At 36.3% G+C, this 22,421-nt stretch overlaps 1 protein-coding gene across 1 annotated transcript in view; it reads left to right on the top strand.

Moving 5' to 3' along the window:
* Positions 1-1,963: 1,963 nt before the first annotated feature.
* Positions 1,964-22,421, top strand: part of SLC38A11 (solute carrier family 38, member 11) — a 23,203-nt gene continuing 2,745 nt past the window's right edge. The window contains exons 1-10 of the mRNA XM_010133472.1: positions 1,964-2,069; positions 2,510-2,584; positions 4,282-4,416; positions 6,556-6,621; positions 8,298-8,404; positions 8,940-9,019; positions 16,949-17,019; positions 17,977-18,138; positions 19,889-20,001; positions 20,678-20,809. Coding sequence (XP_010131774.1) covers positions 2,524-2,584; positions 4,282-4,416; positions 6,556-6,621; positions 8,298-8,404; positions 8,940-9,019; positions 16,949-17,019; positions 17,977-18,138; positions 19,889-20,001; positions 20,678-20,809 — 927 coding nt within the window. The 5' untranslated portion in view covers positions 1,964-2,069; positions 2,510-2,523. The remainder of the gene's footprint in view (positions 2,070-2,509; positions 2,585-4,281; positions 4,417-6,555; positions 6,622-8,297; positions 8,405-8,939; positions 9,020-16,948; positions 17,020-17,976; positions 18,139-19,888; positions 20,002-20,677; positions 20,810-22,421) is intronic.

Here is a 22,421-nt window from a genome sequence, read left to right on the forward strand (position 1 = left end):
TATGAGGTAGGCCTGGCTGTCTCATGGCCTGCAGCTGGTCCCTGGGAGAGCAAAGGCATCCTGTTCACCTCTTCTGCAGCCTTCCACTTTGCATAGCTCACTAGCACACCTGCCAACAGGCATTCCCTCCCCAAGTGCACCTACAAGAGCATTAGTCTTCACACAGGAACCATTTCACCTGTATCACAATTTCTGTTGCCCTTTCTTGCCCTTTTTGCATAGTCAAATGAAACTCTTCTAAGTGGGGGAGGGACCAGGATTCACGACAGTCTTTGAGCTGGATAGTGCATTGTGTTCATTTTCTTGTAACATCTGAAAAGATGGAACTAGACTGTTGTAGTTCAGTGCAATTTCACATGTACTGTGCTGTAAGTAGAGCATTACAGAGAGCATTAACATTTCAGGAGAGAATGACAGTGATGCTTCTGCTGCTCAAATCAGTGGTGAAATAAAATGTAGCAGCTCTAAGTCTAGCTGAGAAAGCTGAGGAAGAATGTTACCTATAAAACTGCATGCAATATGGAGAAGATAAGTAAGAAATAGTCTTTGGTTTGTCTGTGATGATAAAATACTTTGGGGACCCTAAATGGATTTAAAGGTAGGTTCAGAACAAAGAAGAATACCTTGCTCTTCATATGATGCATAATTAAGATGTGTCATTCATTACCATATGACATTGCAGATGCTACAAAAATATACATGGCTTCAAAAAAGGGCAAATTCAACGACATGAAGGATCACATTAAGGCATTAAGGAATGTGATGCACCAAGAACATACCAGCCTCAGGAAGTTCCAGGATGTGCCGACCGATGAAAGCTGGGACAGGAGTTACTTACTAATGACTGATTTTTCGTGTTCTTATACTCTTCCTTAGGCACTTTCCACAGCTGCTCTCAGCAGTGGGATGCCAGGCTATACTGGCCTTTGAGATGAGCTGGTATTACTCTTCTTATGTTAGTACTGCTTAAAGATTAAAGGTTACACTTTAATATGTATCCCTCCTTGAGGCACTGTTATGCTTGTCAGCTTATACCAGTGACTTCAGATGACTTAGATTTATCAATCATTTAATTTTTTTTCCAGGAGTATTAGTGACAAGCGTCTGAGTTTGCACTACCTGCTATATATAAGTTAAATAGGTTCCTGCATCCATTAAATAGTTGTTTTATTTTCATGGTAAGTACACAACCTTTCATCGAACTCAGGTGAACATTTTCTTCATTAAATGCATGTTCCTCTGTCAAAATACATGACTTCATTTAAAATACTGGCCTTCTAATGAATGATTCTGAAATGTTCTCTGACAGCAGAGAGGTGATCTGAGGAGAGGACCACTGCATGCTTATGAAAAAATGCTTTTTGAAGATAAAACTTTGATTTTTTAGGCTACTGCCTGCAAGTTGTGCTTTGGTTTGTACCAGACCTCCCCACAGAAAGTTTCTGGGATAAGCTAATTTTATAGTGTTTTTAAGTATTCATAACGAACTAAACCACTGGATAGCAAATATGTAAAATGCTAGAATTAGAGCATCTTCAGGTGTTGGTAATACTTTACTAGTAACTCTTGAAATTGATTTAATTCCCGATTCAGGGCCTGTTTTTCTATTAGCCAAAATATTTTGAGAAATACTTGATTCACATTTCTGCCTTTGAAACATGACTAAAAAGCTCTTTGTTGAACAGTCTGCCTCTGAGTTTGTATATATTTCTGCCATTTCACTCATATTTTTTTTCAGAGAAGAATTAATTACAGAAAATTACATGTCAGACATACAGAAATTAGATGTCTAACGTCCGTTTGATTTCTCACTGAAAAAAATGGGATTTAGTTATCAAAATACCTCTAAAAATCTCTCTGACAATTTTTTTCATCTTAAATAGACTGTATAAAATCCTTGTTCTCACCTATTTTTCTCATGTATAATGTTATCATTGTCTTCCTGAAATAGGATGGAACAGATGACCAAACAGCCCTCGTTAGTAAGCCCAGGAACGAAGGAGGAAACAGTGATCTGGCATCAGCTGGATTTAACATTATCAACTCGATCATAGGATCAGGCATTATAGGTAAGTACTTTTCTTCGCTATCCTGCGTCCAGCCTTGTTTATCCAGACATGGCTATCCATTCTGAAGAATAACACTGCCATCCTACTTTCTGATGCTGCTCCTATAGATTCTTCTCTATTTTTATTTGCTTACTATGCAAAAATGTAGAAGTGTCAGCTGAGATCATGTCTCAGTGATAAATACCCTACAGCCTCTTTGCCATCACGATTAGAGAGAACTCATTGGACTGGTGCTGACTGAACTTCATACGTAGGCAACACTTTGTCCTTTCTGAGGTTATTAATCCATTTTCTGATCCAAAAATGATCTTTGAGGTTATTAAGAATGCTGGTCTAATGTGGGAGATTGATTGAGAGTTTTGAAAATCTGAATATTTCTTTATTTTGGTCATCACAACTAAGTATTTGGAAAAGTTATTCTATAATGTCTTAATTTACAGGATTGCCATATTCAATGAAGGAAGCTGGATTTCCACTAGGAGTACTGCTTTTATTTGGGGTTGCCTATATCACAGGTACTCTAAAGGCAATTTCTGTTGTAAAGTGAAAATTGGTCTTGCAATGTTTAGCTGATGTTGAGCTTAATAACCTTAAATGAGTGTATCTATGACAATAAAAATGACAATTTTTTTCCTTATCTCATTAATCCCTTGAAGATTAGTAAAAGCAGAGAATCATGCTGTACAACATATAAAGCTGCTTTTTGTGTGCATTTTATTTTTGTAAAGCCTAGTTTCTTTTACAAGGTCAAGGTGACATTTGGAAGAATCTCTCTTCTTTGTGCCTCAATCATTTGGTATAGTCCACTGTTTTTACCCTAGTTAAGAGATTGATCCTTGAGTGGGTTGTATATCACTTCTTTTTAAATGTAACACAAAATGAAAACCTTTGGTTGTAACTATGATTTTGAATATTGTAATTATAGTTCAACAAAAATCATGGATTTACCTTCAAAGAAGAGACAAGTTTTAAAATCACGTAGAAAATAAACATAAGTGAATCCATTGGCATCAAGAGAATTTTTGTAAATACTCTGTGAATTGAAGTCTTAAGACAAACCAAGTAAACATGAATTGCACAAATTGTTACCCATGTGCTGAGCAGCACTTCCTGCTTTTCATTGCTTAAAATATTATTTAAGGGTGTGCATTAATGATCGAGGGTTGACTGGAGAATGATGAGATAAGGAATATATTCCTTATGAACTGAGAATTTTCTCTATGGCTGTTGGCAAAATACATTAATGAAATCATATCATAAACATAGTTCTGAAATTTCAGTTACTTTTCTGTAGGAAATCTGATCTGTCCTTTGCATTTCTAAGTATTTTTAAGACTTTATAGCCGTAGGCCCAGAAACTGTGAAATAAGCTCAGCTTTTTATTATGTTAAAGACACGGCTCAATGTATCTTGCACAATCAAATTATAACTTTAGTTAGAACTTTTTGATTTGTGACATTTAAAGGCAAAGTATGCAACATAAGCATTTACTTTCCATATCTTTTACCGAATAATTGGTGAATAGCTGTTATTTAGCAGTTCTCACTATTTCATTTTGGGGGATATTTTTAAATTATACTGGGTATAGTCCTAGATTGACAGATGAACACAACTTTAGATCATTTAATGATAAATCTTTTCCAATTTTTGTGGGTCCGAGATCCCTTGCTACAAAGACTTAATACTTCTTGTACAAGATCAGCTCAGTATGCAACATAATTGATAATTCATTTCTGTATCTCTGCTTTTGTCTGCTGCCAACTATTGTATGAATATATAAGAACTGCATATGCTACTGGGAATCTCTGGATTGGCTTTCACATTAAACAAATGGTAGAAATCTCCTTGGTAAAGACACATAAATTTTGTTATTTTTGTCAGTCCCAGAAGGCAATAAACACTGATACTGTTCAGAGGAAGGAGCTGTTCCTATCAGGGCATAGATTACAAACTAAGTAAAAGGCAGCAAACCAATGAAAATGAGTCTGTTTCTGCTGTCCCTAATTGGGAAACCTCAGATTTCCTCCCAATATGAGCCTATTTGGTGGATTGAGATCCTTTGTGAGATTTCTCATCCCTCTTTGCTCTTCCCAGTGCCACCATTTTAGTTTTTTTACAGACTCTTCTTTTTTCCCTATGAGGTGAAAGAGATGAGAGGTAACCAGCCGCAAGTTGGCTCACTGTCTTTAACAGTAATTTTATATTTTAACAGATTATTCCATTATATTACTGATCAAAGGAGGAAACCTCTCCAGTACCAACACCTATCAAGAGCTGGTCAGAAAAACTTATGGTCTTGTAGGTTACCTAATTCTTTCAACTCTTCAATTTTTATATCCATTTATTGGTAAGATGACATACAATATAAATATTTTGGTTCTGTAAATAACAAGCCTTTTCCCATTACCTCCATTCTTTCACTGGCTAAGTATTAAGAACTCTGTGAAGAATATACTATATACACCGCTTTCCTATTAAAAAATTAAATATTACTTGGTGTGTTCTGAACAATGACTGAGAATTACTTCAATGAATTGGAGGATCAGAATGAGAGAAATAAACTGACATGTAATAGCAGAGAAATTCACGATCACACACTTAAAAATTAATGACAAAAGTAGCTATGAGAAATAGAAAAGAAGATACTCTGTTCTAGAATGAGTAATAGAGTACAGAGTTGATGAGCCTGAAACAAAACAAAAATATGAATTTAGGAGTATATTGAATTAATACTTCTCCAAAGATGCAGCATTACTGGCATTGGAGAAGCCACTGACCAGATCTTGCTTGACTATTATATGCTGCCATTGCTCTTCAAAAGCATTAATTCAACTTCATACCCAAGGAGCAACTAGGAAATTGGGTCAAGACCCCTTTTAAAAAAACATGTAAAATCTGGGCAGGAATTAATTACACTGGAATTTTAAAATAAAGTGATATTCTGAATCTGTCCCCTGCAGCAGTAACATAATTAAATCAAATCTTAAATAAACTGGTATTTTCACAGATGTGGTTGCAAGAGGTGGTGACTTGAGATACCAAATCTAGACTCAATTATCACAAAGTCCCAGATTAAAATTCCTACTTTGGGAATAATCAGTCCAAATTTATTACAGGAAGCTGAGATTTTTAAGGGCACATCTACATTTAGCCTATAATCAGGGCTAAACTGTAGTAGATGTTCTACACCCAATGACCCCTTCTCAGCCAGAAAGGGGGATTGGGAAAAGGAGAGGAGACCCATGGGCTGAAATGGGTTGAAAACAGATTTAATAAAATGGCAGAACTAATATTCACACTAACATCAACAAAGTTATACTCAACCTAGTGGATGTACTGCAGTCATAATAATGGGAAAGCTGTCTTTAGGAGCAGAATGGTAAGCAAGTCCCTCTAGGGATGAGAAGGAGGAACAGGAAGAGCCCCTGTCCTTACCACCCTTTCCCCTTTACAATGAACATGACCTTTATGGTATGGGATGCACCTGTGAGCTCGGCTCAGCTGCCCTGGCTTTTACCCCTCCCAGATTAAGCTCCTGCCTGACTCAAAGCTGCCAACAGCCTGCAGACCACGGCTGGTCTGTGGTTCCAGCGCAGCAAAACCAGGGCAGGGTACTAAGTTACTGATACTTCAGGCAGTGATGTTATACATGTTGACTTAAAAGAGAGTATAATTATTATTTCATAGAGAAAATGGAAAGGAATTCTAAAGATCTCAGTCCTTACCTTAAACTGAGATGTATATGTATATGCTTGAATTTATTTCTGTAAGTAGTGTTAATGACTTACAATTTCACAACAGTGAATACATATGCATTAGTTAAGAGCAATACCTATACATATGCTGTTGAAATGGTGAAGACCTCATGAGTATACAAATATATTTGTGCGTATGTATAGACACTTATGCACACATATGCACACTTCTAGTGTAGAAGAAGAATGTTAAGGGCACAGTGCTTACTATTAAGAGGAAGGAGTGAAAGTCTGTATCTGTTCTCTTAATCTATTTTCTCCTCCTTTCTTCTGTTTAAAGATTTTAAAGATTTTGCTAGCGTTTTACATGAGTTAGGAAGTGCTGTGCATTTGACTGCAGGACTGATTGTTAGACTATCACAGGAACTTTACTAAATAGAAACAAGAATTTGAAAATTAACTGACAAAGAATTATGATAGAAACAAATAGTTTTAAAAAGCCTTTCTTCTTCTGAAGTAAATTTATATGGTAAGTCAGCATGATGGTCTTGCTTATCAGATTGGATTCTTACTTATGTTGTACCTGTTAAAAAAAAAAGGGGGGGAGCATTAGATAATATCTTTTAAAATTTTGTTTTAAGCCCAAAACTCAGAAGTTATTGATGATAGCCAGAATTCATACAGGAGGGATAGTGGCATATAATCCTGAAGTCCACAAAATATATACATTAAATATTTATCAAATATTTCGTATTTGACTTGTACTAACAAAAATTTTTATTTTCTTTAAGCTATGATCAGTTACAACATAATAACAGGAGACACTTTAACTAAAGTTTTTCAGAGAATTCCTGGAGGTAAGATGCATTGGAAAAATTCAGAATGGGGAAAATTTATTGGATAGGAATGTAGTGTAAGTATTTAGGGATTAGCATCCTATGTCAGTTGGAAGTCCTACATGTTACTTTTCTCCTAATTTACACTTAAATATAGTTCAAGAATTTGAAACATATTTGTATGAGTGGGTTTTTGTGGGGTTTTTTTTTTATATACATCTTTGTGAAATAAAAACTACAAATCCTACTCCTTGGTTATCATTGGACTCAGTGTCAGTGAAGAGACCACATGCTTCAATGAAATCCTAAGCAAATAGGAGACTTCCACAGTAGTATATTTACCAGGTCATCATATTTTGTTGTCTTTTTAGATGTTTCCCATAATAATAATTTGAATTCTGAAACTGCATTCTATCTAGTGAATAATTCTGGATGACTTGCAAAGAATATAATGGATGTAATGCTTACTTAAGCATATCTGTAATAATTGGTCATGAACTGTATATGGAACTTTCAGTTCTCTTAGTCTCTGCAAAACCAGATGTGGCATTTTGAGCTTTTTAACTTAGGCACTTGTTATCCTTCCTCTGCTGTGCGTTTCCATAGCAGAATCAATGGAGCGATTTGTGTGCATGTTTGCCATCTACTTTAGCACAGAGCCAGCTAAGTTAAAACATTCTTCACTGGCAGATTAAACTAACACCAACATGTTTTCAGTGAAGTGGAAATTAGTGTTTGTATGAACTGCTTGATTTCCACAGGAGGTATATAATTTTCAGCAGGTGAAGCCTGCAAGGTGTGTATGCAGCTTTAACTATCACATTCTGTTGTTCTGTGAATACCCGATCGGGTGGATAGTGACAGCAAATATCTCATAATTTATATACAATATGACTTCTGTAACAGGAGTAACCCACAGCATGGCACATCTTTCCACCTGGCTGGTAGAATACCTGCCTGGAATGAGGTGGGAAAGCATTATAATCTCCCAAAGAACAGAGGGAGCTGAGCACAGCCTTTCCATGTCAAGTTGCCAGTCACTTTCCAGCAAGCCTTCTTTCATGGTCGCCTGACTGTGACTGATCTATGTTTTATTTTAAGTTGTCACTGGCTTGAAAAAACCACCAGTTGTACAAATAAATCCCCACTGATTAAAGGGAATATTGTAACGTTATTGTGTCTACGCACACGGTAATGTGTATTTTGCAAGTGGAAGCCAGGTGACAGCGAGAAACGAGGTGTTCAAAAGAAACCTCAAAATTAACGTTCTTGGAGAATTTGCTTATCTTCAACAGCACAGTAATTGATGTCAGCACACAGTGTCAAAAAGTCCTGAAGAGTAAATGGCAGAAAGAAGTAGTGGAATGTGTTACTTGCAGTTTGCCAACATTGACCCAGGAATGATGAAAGAAATTAATACTAATCTATATGTAGAAATGACAGACTTCCAAAGTTTGGTATAATACATCCCATATGTTATGCATTTGGTTTGAATTTGCAGAATCCTTGTGCACATGCTGTGTATGGCTTCCTCAAGGTTAGTTAATGCCTAGTTTTTAATTCAGTGTTAACTTACTTGAAGAGAATGAAAGCCTGGTCAACATCAAGGTTTGTTTCTCCTGGCCTTTTAAGTATAACGAATCATGTTCTTCATGTCAGTCTCTTACACAAATAAATTATTTTCTTTTTTGCTTTAGTTGGGCCAGATAACATGCTTACTGACCGTCACTTCATAATTCTTCTCACCACCATCATCTTTACCTTGCCTATATCTTTGTATCGAGACATAGCAAAACTGGGAAAGGTAAATCGTAGTAGCAGCTGATTTTTGGTTTACTTTTCTGTATGTCATTAGAAAATAAACCATGACAATGTATTTGAACATAATTACATCTGGCTAGGGCATGTTAAATATTTTAGAAGTTCAAACTGTCTTCTGTCCCAAGAAATATTGGAAAACTTGGAATAGTTTAAGCAAAACTTTGGTCTCCATATGAATTGCTGGAATTTTTTCATTTACTGCTAGTAGAACTAAAATCTTTTAAAGCACCAGGTGATATAGGCCCAATCTTGAAATGCTGCTCACTGTTGATTCAAAATGTTTAAATGGGAATATCACTTGAAATTAGATAAATAGTTGCAATTGGCTAGTTACTCAAAATAAATAACAAATTCATAGATGATGATGCAGGACAAGCTTTCTAATAATAAATGTTTAACACATGATATTGGAACTTTACTTGGTTGTTAAGAATTCTGAAAAAAAAAAGTACATTTTGCTGCTAAGTAGACAACCTTTCAGCAGCTTACTGACTGAATTTGTGTTTTTACATTTACAGGTATCTCTTATTTCTCTGATTTTAACTATCGTCATCCTGATTATTGTGATGGCAAGAACAGTAACATTCAGTCCACAAGTGTGAGTATTCTTACCCTTGCTACAAAGTGAATTTTTGATCATATATAATCTGTTATTTCACTATTACATATATCTGCATAGTTTTGGAACATGGCTCTTTTAGGAGAAACAGATAATTGAAAAAATAAATCTGTATCAACAGTAATACAAAATGAACTGCTAAAACATACTTTATCCTTTTTTTCTTCTATTACATATAAGAAAATTTAGAAAAAGTTTCGAAAAACATACAGATTAATTGGAAATTGTGAGTGATAGGGGTAATAGCAGGTGAGTCTTGAATAGGCATGTGCAGTTGTTCTGTTATTTGTGAAATCTTTGTCAGTTAATAAAATGATTTAATTTAAAAAATTAATCCAAATAATGAAAAAAAGCCAGCATAACGAGAAAAACTTTATTCTGTTATTCAAGAAAACAAAAATGTACTCATGCAAAAACTGTTTTCCAGCACTCATACTCTGAAAGAAGTATTTGACATTGTTCTAGACAATTTAGTACATATGAATATGTGTTGTGACAATATTTTTATAATTATATTGCCAGAAAGTGTTACGAATGTATTATCTTTCCTTTATGGCCTAAAAGGTGGGCCTTTTTCCCTTAAACTTTAAATGTGAAGGTATATTAATAAAGACGACAAACTCTATATCTGAATGTGCTTTTTATTTATTGGAACAGTGTTATATAGTATTTCTAATGTTTCTGTGAGAAGGGGATTCTTCCAATGTGATTGTTTCAGCAGTGTTACACATATCACTTGTTTGTCTTGCTGCTGTGATACGTGGGTTAATTGCTGGGCACTCATGTTTAATGCTGGGATGATGGTTAGATTAGCAGTTTCTAAAGTTGTACCTGATTATGTTGTCTATCATCCATAAAATGATGCTCTCAGAACTGTGTGGGACTTCCCCCTCCCCACCTTTCCGAAGCAGCATGCTTTTTCCTACTGTTCTTAGAGGGATGTTTGAAAGGGTAATCTCAAAATCCTCTGTCCAAAAAGGAGGAAGCTATATATAATAGTTACTATGGTAACATTTCTTGTCAACAGTTGCGATGCACTGAAAAATATGGAATGCGTGGTTTTATTTTTTTCTTACAATGAGCAATGTTGGGGTTTGAGTGATTCTTGAAGTTTTTACTTTTCATTCTATTTTTGCCTTTACACTTCTTGTTTTCAAAAATGCATCTAGCAAGTTGATAACTGTTAATCAGATTTTTTTTGCCTCACAAACATTCTATCAATGTCTATTTTTCTATTTGTAATTTACACTTAGAAATAGACATATACGTTAGTTATTAAAACCCTCTTCTAGTATTTTGTTAATGGTATAATGGTATGCCATCTCTTTTTTTTTTTTTTGCAGTGAGAGTAAAGAACCCTAATAAATTTTATTATGGTTCCCCTCAAAGTATTAAAAGAAGTGAAACAAGTGAATAACTCATTTTCTGTGAATTCTTAATAAAATACAATAGAAGTTGGAGTTTTCAGAGATTAAAAAAAATCATGATTATGAAATACAGTCCCCAGATCGGTCATGTAAGAAAAGAGTTTGCACAATCCTAGGTAAAGGCTTGATGGGGCCAAGAGAGAATATTTATTCCCTACCATTGTTAAACAGCAGAACTGACTGTTCCCCTGAAATTGATGACAGGTGATTCTCTAGCTTGTTCTTGGCAGTTCTGTGATTTCCCATTCCAGCTCTTAACTAGCCTTTTCTTATGAATTCTTCCTAAATGTGTATTGTATGTCTCTTTTACTGCATTTCATGTTGCTTGTTTCTTGGCCTAAGTGGCACAGTGGGTATGGACAGCAAAATGTTCATTCTTTTGCAAATGCATAATAAACACCTGTAAAGAGCTGTAACTTGTCCCCCTTTGGTGATCCTTTCTATAGACTAAACAAACACAGTTCCTTTAGTGTTTCTCTTGTCATTTCCTGTGCTACTGATCATGCTCAATGGCTGCCTTAAGTCCTCTGCAAATTAAAGTGAAATCGTGGTGCACTGACTGTCTGTGGCATCCACTGAGGAGCAGAGAAGAAAGACTGATGTTTCTTACATGCAAAGTGTCTTCAAGTACCTTTCAACTCTATCTTGTGGGGATTGCCACGTTCCTGTTCATGTAACCTAGTTTGATGTTTGCCTCTTTGGAAAGTAGCATGGCATTGTGAACATGCCTTTGAGTTTGCAGAACTGTGAGCTGGCAATTTTATTTTACTCTGTTCTCTTAAAGTTAGGGGGTTTTTCGCTTGTTCCCCACTGCCCTGTACTCATGAAACCTTTCTTTTCTTTCCCCCTGGGTAACTCTTGAGTTTGATGATTTGTCCAGTTACAAACGTATTTATGATTTTTCTTCTTCCACCCTGTTCTCTAGCATGCTTGTGTTAGCTGCACATTTCATGCTTTCTGCTAAGGATGCTGCCTAGTTTTTGTTCCATCATTCCAGTTATTGCTGAATACATTCAGAAGTGCTGGACTTAGGCCAGGTTCCACTGAAATCCTGTTCGGATATCTTCCCAACTTGATAATTACTCTCTGGGTAATAAACAGTTTTCACTTACCTTTAGATTTTTCAAAATGAAGGTTGCTTCCCTTTGAGAGGTACAACAAAATTATCTGGGGGTGATAAAACTGACTTTTGGCTTAAATGCAATCCATGTTCTAGTTGAAAATTACATCTATTATTTGGACAACAGACAATATTCTCTTTGCAAGAAATCTTCCGCAATGTGTTAGACCATCAGTGAAACAACATTATCACTGCTGGTTTTCAGCCTACGGTTTCAAGCACCACTACAAGTATTTAGAGTGAGCATTTTTATTTTATTTCTTTTCTGGGTTGTTTTGGGAGCAGAGACAGTTGTCCAGGAATGTTATTTTCTTGTTAGTTTTCAGGAAAAAAAAAAAGTGTTTATATGAGGGATTACTTTGTTTAATTTATTTCCTCTTATGACGAATATGAAACTGAGGTACTTTTTTCCCCCCAGTTTTCCTTTTGATTAATATCTTCCATAGGGTTATAGTTGCCTGAAGCACATCATGAACCTGTAGATAAAATCCGTTGTTCTGGACCTGGTGTTTACTCTCAATAGTTTGAGGTGTTCAGTAAAAATATATTTTGATGATCTGTTATTTACTTTATTTCTGCCTGCTTATAGCTCAGTATTTTTCTACTGTGATAAAAAAAAGGGTTAGAATGATCTCAGACTGTAAATGTGCAGTATATTAACACTGCATAAAATAACTTCATGCTTCAAAGCTGAAACTAACATTGCTGTAAAAAGCAGTATTTTATGTAGCTTCTCAAGACGGATCATTTTAATTTTGTGTTCTTTTGGAAAGAATGTCATGATGTCAGTGTCTGCATAATACATAAATCTCTAGGAAAAACTTCAAGAGCATCTGCTATACATAAATAGGATGTGAGAATTACTCAACTGGCAGCTGATCACAGGGATGAAACACCAAGTGTTCAAGAAAATATCTTGCAAGGAGAAAGCTGGTTCTTTCCTTCATATAAATAATCCAATAGTAAGCAAAGATAAACTTTAATGTGTGATGAAATTAAAACCCAAAACTAAGCTACCATATATTTATGGGACTGCTAAGTAGTTCATTAAAGAAGAGAGAGGAATTAAAGCAGTTGTAACTAAGTGAACTGACATATAGCTTCGCCTTGTCTATGTTCTTTAACAACAAAGATTACTTTGATAAATATAAAATTCAAGGCTGATATGAGCATTACTCATTTTCTTTACATTAATTGAAGTTATACTCAGCATTTATAAACTTTTTTAGTATCTTTAATCTTTTAAAGTTTAAACAAAAAACCCAAAAAGGTATTTTACCTTAGAATAGAATGGAATTGAAATTTTGCAATTAATTTCTTAAATGTCTAAAAACATTGAATTAAAACTGAATTTATCTGTCCTGTGTTCCTGGATTATTTTGATAACTGCTGGTTTGCACCTAAACTTGGCAGTTTGTCACTGATCTTCAATGCAAAACAATGGAAGCCTTTTGCTCATTCCAACATGCAACTCCCTTGTCAAACGTATGACTTGGCTTCCTCTCTAGAAATTAACTTCTTTTTTTTTAGTCCGTGTTTCATACGCAGGCAAGCTGGGCTAAGACCAGGGATGTAGGTTTCTCTTGCCCTTCTTAAAGATATTTTTCTTCTGATGCATTCTGCTGCTGAGTTATATTTGGCAACATTTCTACATAAATGACAGAACAGGTTTTTGCATAGCATGAATCTTAAGACAGGGAATATTATACTGTAAATGTTTTACAAGAAGTAGAAGATACACTGTTTTAGGCTGCCAAACAAATTTGCCCAACTCTTATTCATGATCTGGATGTGACATGCCTTTAACCCTCTTAGGAGGTCGTAACCTTTGTCTAGTTCATTTGTTCTTTTCGTTTTCCCCTGTTCTTAGGTAGATAAGCATAAGTATTTTAAAAACTTTTTTAAAATTCACTAGCATGTTTATTATGCTCTGCTTTCCCTTAAGTGTACTGAAGACTGAGTAGAGTCTAATTTTCTTAACCTCCAGGCTTTCTTCACGACTAGGCTTCACTACCTTCCTATGGACACTTCTTATTGTCAGTCTGTCTTGCTGTTGTCTTACTTTCAGCTGAGATTTTTTTTCCTGTCTGGGATCTCCCTTGGAAAGTCTTTTTATTCCAAGAATCACAGTTATAATACTTCTCAGCTTTTACTTTGTGTATAGCTCCTGGTATATATAATAGACAGTACAGCTCTTAACAAATGCGTATAGTATCATGAATTTATTTCTTCTGTTAACTTTCATTGTCTTCCATCTAATTCTCCTTCTCCAGCATGAAAAACCTTGGTGTTCATGCAGGCATAGTCTGTGGTTTTATACAGTAAGCCAGGAGCAGTGAGCCAGCTGGTTTTGTCACTCATGGATATTCACAGCTACTGCTATTGTTGTATGAGCAGCAGTTAAAATCTTCCCGTAGTAATTCTTAACAAGAATGTAGGTCAAACTGGGCAGAACAAAGGCCCTTCTCAAAAAGAAAAAAAAAAAAAAAAAAAAAAAAAAAGGAAACCATCTCGAACAGTAGCAGCAGGATTGGAAAAGCAGAACAGGTATAGTATTACCTGATATTCTTGTGATAGACTCTTTCAGCCTGTGTATGCATCTGCCTACACAGACACATATATTTACGTGAATGTATGTTTACCTTGACACTTGGTATTTCCATTAGGTGCCCCTCTAAGTCATTTAAAGTGATTATTCCTGTATGGCTCTTCCGTAACTAACATCTCCTGTTTCCAGACACAATTTTCTCTTTCCCAATCTGAACTCTTATTTTATATAGACAGTTTCATGTCACCCACGTGCTTTGCATAAGTCATTATGTCCTGCAGACTGGACTTGGGGGTGATTCGTTGATACAGTCAGAACTCTAGAGGTGTTGACTCTTACTTCTTAAACACTCAGAAATTAAATTTCTTGTGTTCCCTTTGTTTATGTATCACATCTGTGTGAGATCCCTTTATTGCCAAAGTATAAAAATTTTTTTCAAAGCATATTCAGCAGTATATGACACAGTAAGAATAGTCATATACAGTTGCATATGTCATCTATACCAACATGCATAGTATGATCCTTCAATCTGCTGGTAGTGTTCAAATCATGGATCTGAAATTCTTCCTCAATTCTGCAACTAGAATGGAAGGAATTTACCTTCTTAGGCTGCTAAATAAGCAGGATTTTGTTCTTTCGGATTTTTTCCCCCCAAATAATACTCCTAATCTGATTTGTCGTTCATCCATAAAGCAAAGCTATGTTTTGATCTGTTGCATATTGCTAGTGCATAAGTTAACACTGTGCGGGGGGAAAACTAGCTCCTGTGATTTTTTTATTTTTTTAATGATTATTTGGCCACTTTATTCAAAATGTTGCAACTGATTTTCACATGCTTTCTACATTCCATGTTTTAAATCCCTTCTTGTAGCAGCTTATAATGTAGCTATACCCTTGCACAGGATGTACCATTTTCACAGAAATTAAATGTGTTTCAGGAAAAAAGGATTCTTTATTTCTGTGCATTTTAAAAATATTTTGGTTTACAGGGTATTAGAGAATCTAAGTGTTAATTATTAACAGAAAAGGGGATAAGGAGACTTCCACAAATTCTGTTTTCAGAGGATAATATAAAACAAATTTTCATCCTGTATGTTTGGTATCAAAGCTGACCTCTAGTGGTTACAGAATGGAACAGTTGTAATGTTAGCTTTCTATATTCTGTGATTATTTTGAAATATTACCGATTTTTTTTCCAACCAGATATGAATGTTTTCCTGAAAGATCATATATTCAAAATCATGCATGTGAATTTTCCACAGACATCTCTAGTGATTTGAAATCAGTGGTATTGAGTTAAGGGATGCTACTTTATATAAGGAACTGCAGCAGCCACAGTGAGTCAGAACTTCTCTTTCGTAAGACAAATGCCAGATCTCTAGTCCATCCATAGTGTTTGTTACATCTACCTACTGTGTCTGAAAATGTTTTTTTGAGGGCCATATTCAGCTGCTTAAGACTAGAAGCAGTATGTTACAGTAGTCAAGACAATATACTGCATCTGAGGACAAAAACCTGAACTTAATTTTGAGTAAGAGCCGAAAAGGTGCTCTAAGTTTGAATTGAATGTGCATTAAATACTGTAAATCTGTTTTTTTAATATGGAAAAAGAAGGACTGACTATTTGAACTCTCAAGAAATACTGAGGTATGAGTTCTGAAAGGGAAAACAGCAGCATCTTTTTTGTCTGTTTTTAATTTTTAGAGGGTGGGGCTGGAGTTTAAACATTTGAAAGCATTGAAACCTAGTATAGCATATGCCACTACCGCTGTCAAAACCAGCTGCTTATTGCCAGACAGAGGGAGAGAGAAAGCTGCCACTGTTGCCTTCACAGAAAGGGCACGAGTGCCATACTGCTTTCTAGGGCAGTAGGAAAATAGCAGCTAAGGCCTCAGGTGGCAGCAGCTTTCTCTCTAAATAAAAACAATGCAAAGTTAGCAACAGACAACTTTTTAAGAACGAGGTTCTCTGCACTGTTCCTTTCTGTTTTTAATATTACAAATACAATGTTCCATGGCTTGTGAATTGTGATATTTTTAGCATATTCTAGTTCTGGAAAAGTATGTTTCTGTCCTTCCCCCTTTCTTCATTTTGGGTCTTTATTCAGAGGGGAAGTTCATGCATCATATGGATTTTAACAAAGTTTGCTGATGGTTTTCTGGGGTCCTCTTCTAAGAATTAGAACTACCACAGCTACAAAATTGTGGGCATATCTTGAAGGATCAGGTGTGGGGGATATTACATTCTTGCCTGATTATAAAAGTCTCCATGTAGGCTCTTTACACTTATTTTATCGCTCCTTTGGGAACTAGCAGAATCCCTTTACTTTGAGAAGTAGTTCGAACAGGTGTAAAGAAAGGCAAACTGCCTTACCTGAATTGCAGCCTAGGAAAAAAGTATCTCTAGACTGCATGGATTACATGTGCAAATTCAGAGGAAGAAATTGCCCCTAAATAGTCAGGAGAGATTTGGAGTTGAGATAAGATTAGTGAGAACCAGTAACAGCTTTTACCTTCCCTGTTGCTGTCTCTTGGTACACGGTAACTTGAAGATTTTATTTATAAAACTGGTCATTGAAACAGTTTGACACTTTTGGCTGTAAGAATTAGTTACAGAAATACGTTAATCAAAACAAGGGAGGTGAGAAGGGTATCTCCCTTGATTCAACTTGCTGTTGACGAACACTGTGGCCTGCTTCAGAGAGTTCTGGAGATCCGACTAGCAGTTCTGTATTACAGCATAGTATTTTAAAGTTATTTTTAGGAAGTGATAGCTGAAAAGAGGATAATCTATTAAACAACTGTCTGTTTTAGACCCAAGTCAGAAAATGCGTGGATATTTGCAAAATCAAATGCAGTACAAGCCATTGGGGTGATGTCATTTGGTAAGTAATTTTTTTCGTATTTTCAATATTCAGATCAACTGTAAGAAATTATTTTATTTAATATTTTATACCTAGAAATTGCATTTTTTAAATTGTAATTTCTTTATATTCAGGTTAAGCTTGATTAGAAAAAAAATGAAATTGACTTTGAGTCATCTATATGAATTTCATTGTTATGGTTTAAGACATTATCCCCATCCATTGCCCATCTGGCCCTAGAGGCTATTGCCAGAGTCGAAACAGTGGTGTGCCACGTGAATCCAGCTAAACTGTCCAAGTTGTCTTAAAACACCTGCACCAATAAGGTTAGTCTACCTGATAAACTGAGGAGGCTGTGATTGTTCTGCTTTCTCTTGGATAACCTCTAACAGAAAAATCTTAGACTGCAACGCATATATTTGCTAGTGCCTGTTGCTTCCCATTTCTCACAGTGAACCATTCAGATGAATCTCATCTCACTTCCACTACCCTCATTCAAAAATCCATTCCAGCCTGCAAAACCTGGTATATTACTTCTTGTTAATGCTCTGATAATCTGAGGCCTCCTGATGCTTGCTGCTGCCTAAAAAGGATGTCATATGGCTGAAAGTAGCAAATAGCTCTGTGGATTTAAAAAAAATCTCAAAACTAGTGTTGGGTTCTTAAGGAAAAGAAGAGCAGAAAGAGGAAATAGAGGAGGAATGGAGGTGTGGAGGGTGGTAAACAGCATGGCGTTTTAGGGTAATGTCATCAGAACCATTGCGGAATGAATATAAACCTTGATCAAATCAAATAAGAAAGTAAAAGTTCAAGCCATTTATCTTTGCCAGTCATTGCAGGATTAATGTTTGTATTTAATAATGAATGGATTCAAACTGTGCTGTGTCTCCCCTACCTTGGAATATACACTCTTGATTTATTTTATGTGCGTATATGCATGAATTCACGCATTTGCTCTAACTGTAATGTGTGTTTCAGCATTCATCTGCAACCATAACAGCTTTTTAATATATGGGTCTCTGGAAGAACCCACATTAAACAACTGGTCTCGAGTCACACATGTGTCTGTCTCAGTTGCTGCTGTTATCAGTGTAGTGTTCGCTGCATGTGGATATATGACTTTTACAGGATACACAGAAGGTAAACTTCCCAATCCCTCAATTTTGTTGCTTGTTGTAATCCTTACATTTCCACTTTTCTGTCCGACTCTTGCTGTTAATATCTTAGTGATTGTAAAAATGCCAAAATCATACTATGCATGGACAGAAATATTTAGGATATTCCTTGTAGTTACCCAACAACGAAAACAGCATACAAAGACGTCAGATTCCCACGTGTAAGCCTCATTGGTGAAAGTCCCTTTGAATACTTCCATAATCAAAACACTTCTGAGGACTACACTTCTATAATTTAGCCACATGTCCACTTGCAGAGAACAGTAAAAACAAAAATTGCCTTTCTAGGGGGTGCTAGAATATATTTCTGTACATTCTCCTGTATCTTTTCCTGCCTGTGCTAATATAGCATCCTAGCTCTGACTTAGAGATTATTTCCTTTACATCAGCTGTTCTGCTCTATCTAATCCTACCATCACCTCTATGGGTATATGAATATACATTATATATGTAATATCAATGTTACATCATACTATTTAACATCATTTTGTTGATGTGGGTAAGATGCTTTCAGAAGAACAAGGCATAAATTTGTTCAGTGTGTTAGCTTCTTCAGGAAAAACACACATTTCATAAGCAAGCATATTTTCTGTTATTTAATAATGCTGTTCCTAATTGTAGGAGCAGGCTTCCAAACCTTTTCCTTTCCTGATGCGCAGCGGCATGTAGCAGAGAACAGAGGAATTGTAGGATGGGGGTTACTAGTTGATCTGTCCTTTTTTCCTGCCTCCAGTGCTGTTTATGCAGAGTAACTGGCTATCCTAGATGCCAGTGTATGCATCTGCCTACACAGACACATGTATTTACATGAAGGTATGTTTGCATCCTAGATGCAAGTGTAGCTAGCCTAAGTGCAAACTGGCTGAGATACTTCAGGTATAGAAAGCTCTGACTGCGGGTATCCCTCAGCATATGACTGTACTTTAAGCAGGTTCCATCTTGCCTTCTGTCTCCCCTGTCAAAATCTTTTAACTGTTTTCTCTAAAGGACACCTTATTGCTTCTTTGGTGCCATTGTGATCCTAAAGATAGTAAGTCATGAGACAGCATAGTAAACAGGTGGAAAAGACCTGATAGTTCATCTGATCGCTGTCTTGCAGGTTCTCTTGTGCCTCAAAGATCGTTATTCCAGATTCTTTGTGGTAAATGCTAAACAAGATGACTATTTACATTCTCTAGCAACGCTTTTGTTGTTAGATGTAAGATTTGCTACATAATAATCCATATGTTTATAACGGGCTTTCGGATTCAAAACATTTGAATACTACACTGCAGCTTACCAGTTATGAGTAGAGAATGTCCAGGAAATGCAGTTCTCCAGAGGTAGCTCTCTGATGTTCCTTGTGTAATCGTTGTTCTAGAAATTACATTTGTAAAGGAAATGTATCTTTCCCATACACACTTTCTTTCTGAATCTGCCACATTTATTTAAACAAAGACCAGCATCTCATACAAAACCAGTGCTAGGGGGAAGATAACAGATGACAAACTTTAATGTGTATGTTAAGATATTTTGAAAGATAAATACTACTTGAAATAAAAACACTGCTACTAACAGGATAAGGTGAAAGTTCATCCTGGATATAATTAGCGACTGTAACTACAGTTTCTTGATATGTGTCAGGAGAGGAGACCAGAACTCCAGTAACTTACACTTCAATTTTCAAATAGGCAAATGACAAAGTTCAAACTAATTGATGTTTTGCTATGCTTCAGGAGATATATTTGAAAACTACTGTAGAGATGACAACCTTGCTACATTTGGAAGGTTTTGTTATGGAGTTACTGTAATTCTGACCTTCCCTCTTGAATGTTTTGTGACCAGAGAGGTAAGAATTTATTAGATTCTCTCTTTAATAATGTTGATATATATATTAATAATATTCTCACGTTGTGAATACATAGCTGAAATACGTAGCTGAAGTCAATGGTTGATCTGTAATAAATGTCAGCGTATTCTATCCTGCTACGTGCAATGAGCATGAGGTGCTAGTTGTACTGTTTAGATTCTGGTAATACAATGTTGATTACATTTATTATAATATTACCCAGTCTCATAATAATAATTACTTAATAATGTCAGGACTGCTTAAAATTTGGAGTTTGACATAAATGCCACTGTTGGTTTTATGCTGAGAATAGCTGAAAATAGCATATTGATCATGCTTACTAGTTTTGCTTTGCAAAAGCACTTCCATCTAGGAAATTCACCTGTTCACTAAATAATTCTATGTGGTTTTTATTTTTAGTGGGCAAATGAGAAGAAAGTAAGTATATCCTAAATCTTGCAGTTATAACTAAGTCAGTCTTGCAAGCGTTCTGTGATTTTAGTATGCTTGTTATTTTTGGAAGAGGATGAAGATGTTTTCATGAAGTGAGATGGGTGAAGTTCAGCCAGTGTATTCGCACCCAATCTTTTAGTTTCCTACAGTCAGAAGATTTGGAATAAGCTGTTTGTTAACCTAAAGAGCAAAATCAAGGTTTAAAATTGTGATTGTGTTTCAGGTGATCGCCAATGTGTTTTTCCATGGGAACCTCTCAACAGTTTTCCATATTGTTGTGACACTAGTTATCATTGCTGTGGCGACTGGTGTATCATTAGTGTACGATTGCCTGGGAATAGTTTTAGAGCTGAATGTAAGTGAACCTATATACTCTTTTATTTAATAACTCACTATTTTATAAAACAGAACTTTGAAAAATCCGCAGCTTTACTGAAAATCCTATGTAATTCAACACAGTAGTCAGTAGAAATGTTAGAAGGAAAAAAAGGCATTATTTACTGCTTCAAAATCAGATAATTAAAGGAGAAAGGAAGTTCAGGAAGTAAAGTTCATGTGGTGGGGAGGGCCTTTAGAACAGTTCTGGACGTATGGCAAGTGGCTATGACTTACCGAATGTATTTAAAACACAATGGAAATCACTAAAATACTCATCCTAATTGCATTGAAGGACTGAATCTAGCATTTCTTTCTCTGATATCTGCTTCTGATGAATTTGGCAAATTACTAAACGTTGAGGCAGATCTGAATGACTGCCTGGTGCAAAAGGGACAAAAAACAAAGGGGCGGGGTGAGGAGAAGAAAGAACGAACCAGTAGTAGCCACACGACAGAGACAGTAACTGGAATTTTTCCATGCTTTGGACTTAACAGGGAGCAAAACCGAGTAATACTAAGCCTGAAGATACGATTTTATAGGAGGAAGTTGCTTTGTTTACAAGTAAACGTTCTTGTGTCTGGTATCGCCTCATAGGAGAGATGAAGTTTACCAGGCAGGTCACACAAGACACTTACTGCCTTGAACCAGTTTTAACACATTTATGTAACTTTTTTGGTTGGCTGGAACTGCCATGTAGCCTAATTGAGTCCTAGACTACTAGTTAGCAAAGTAGGCTTACCAGATGAAATCAACCTGTTTTGGCACAGAATATATATTTAATCAAAGGAAATGTTAAAAAAAAAAAATCTAATCTACATTTATCATAGACTCCTAGAATGGTTTGGGTCAGAAGGGGCCTTAAAGATCATCTAGTTCCAACCCCCCTGCCACAGGCAGGGACACCTTCCACTAGACCAGGGTACCCAAAGCCCCACGCACCCAACCTGGCCTCAAATACTTCCAGGGATGGGGCATCCACAGCTTCTCTAGGTAACCTGTTCCAGTGCCTCAACACCCTCACAGTGAGGAATTTCTTCCTCAAATCTAATCTACCCTCTTTCAGTTTGGAACTGTTACCCCTTGTCCGATCACTACACTCTCTGTTCTGGTGCCTCACCACTCTCACAGTGGTGAACTTCTTCCTTACATCCAATCTAAATCTACCGTCTTTCAGTTTAAAGCCATTGTCCCTTGTCCTGTCTCTACATGCCCTGGTGAAAAGTGTTATGTTCATATATGTTATAATATGTTAAGAATAAATTTACACTAGAGAACTGCCAGTGAGTCTTTCTAGCATGAAAAAGTTCACGGATGACACGAAGTTGGGAGGTACTGTTGATCTGCCTGAGGATCGGGAGGCTCTACAGAGGGAACTGGATGGACTGGATAGCTGGGCTGAGGCCAATGGTATGAAATTCAACAAGACCAAGTGCCGGGTCCTGCACTTGGGCCACAACAACCCCTTGCAACATTACAGGCTTGGGGAGGATTGGCTGGAAAGCAGCACAGCAGAAAAGGACCTGGGGGTGCTGGTCAACAGCCGATTGAACAGGAGCCAGCAGTGTGCCCAAGCGGCCAAGAACGCTAAT

This window comes from Buceros rhinoceros, unplaced genomic scaffold, assembly GCF_000710305.1.
Source record: "Buceros rhinoceros silvestris isolate BGI_N320 unplaced genomic scaffold, ASM71030v1 scaffold28383, whole genome shotgun sequence".
In the NCBI taxonomy this organism is placed as follows: domain Eukaryota; kingdom Metazoa; phylum Chordata; class Aves; order Bucerotiformes; family Bucerotidae; genus Buceros; species Buceros rhinoceros.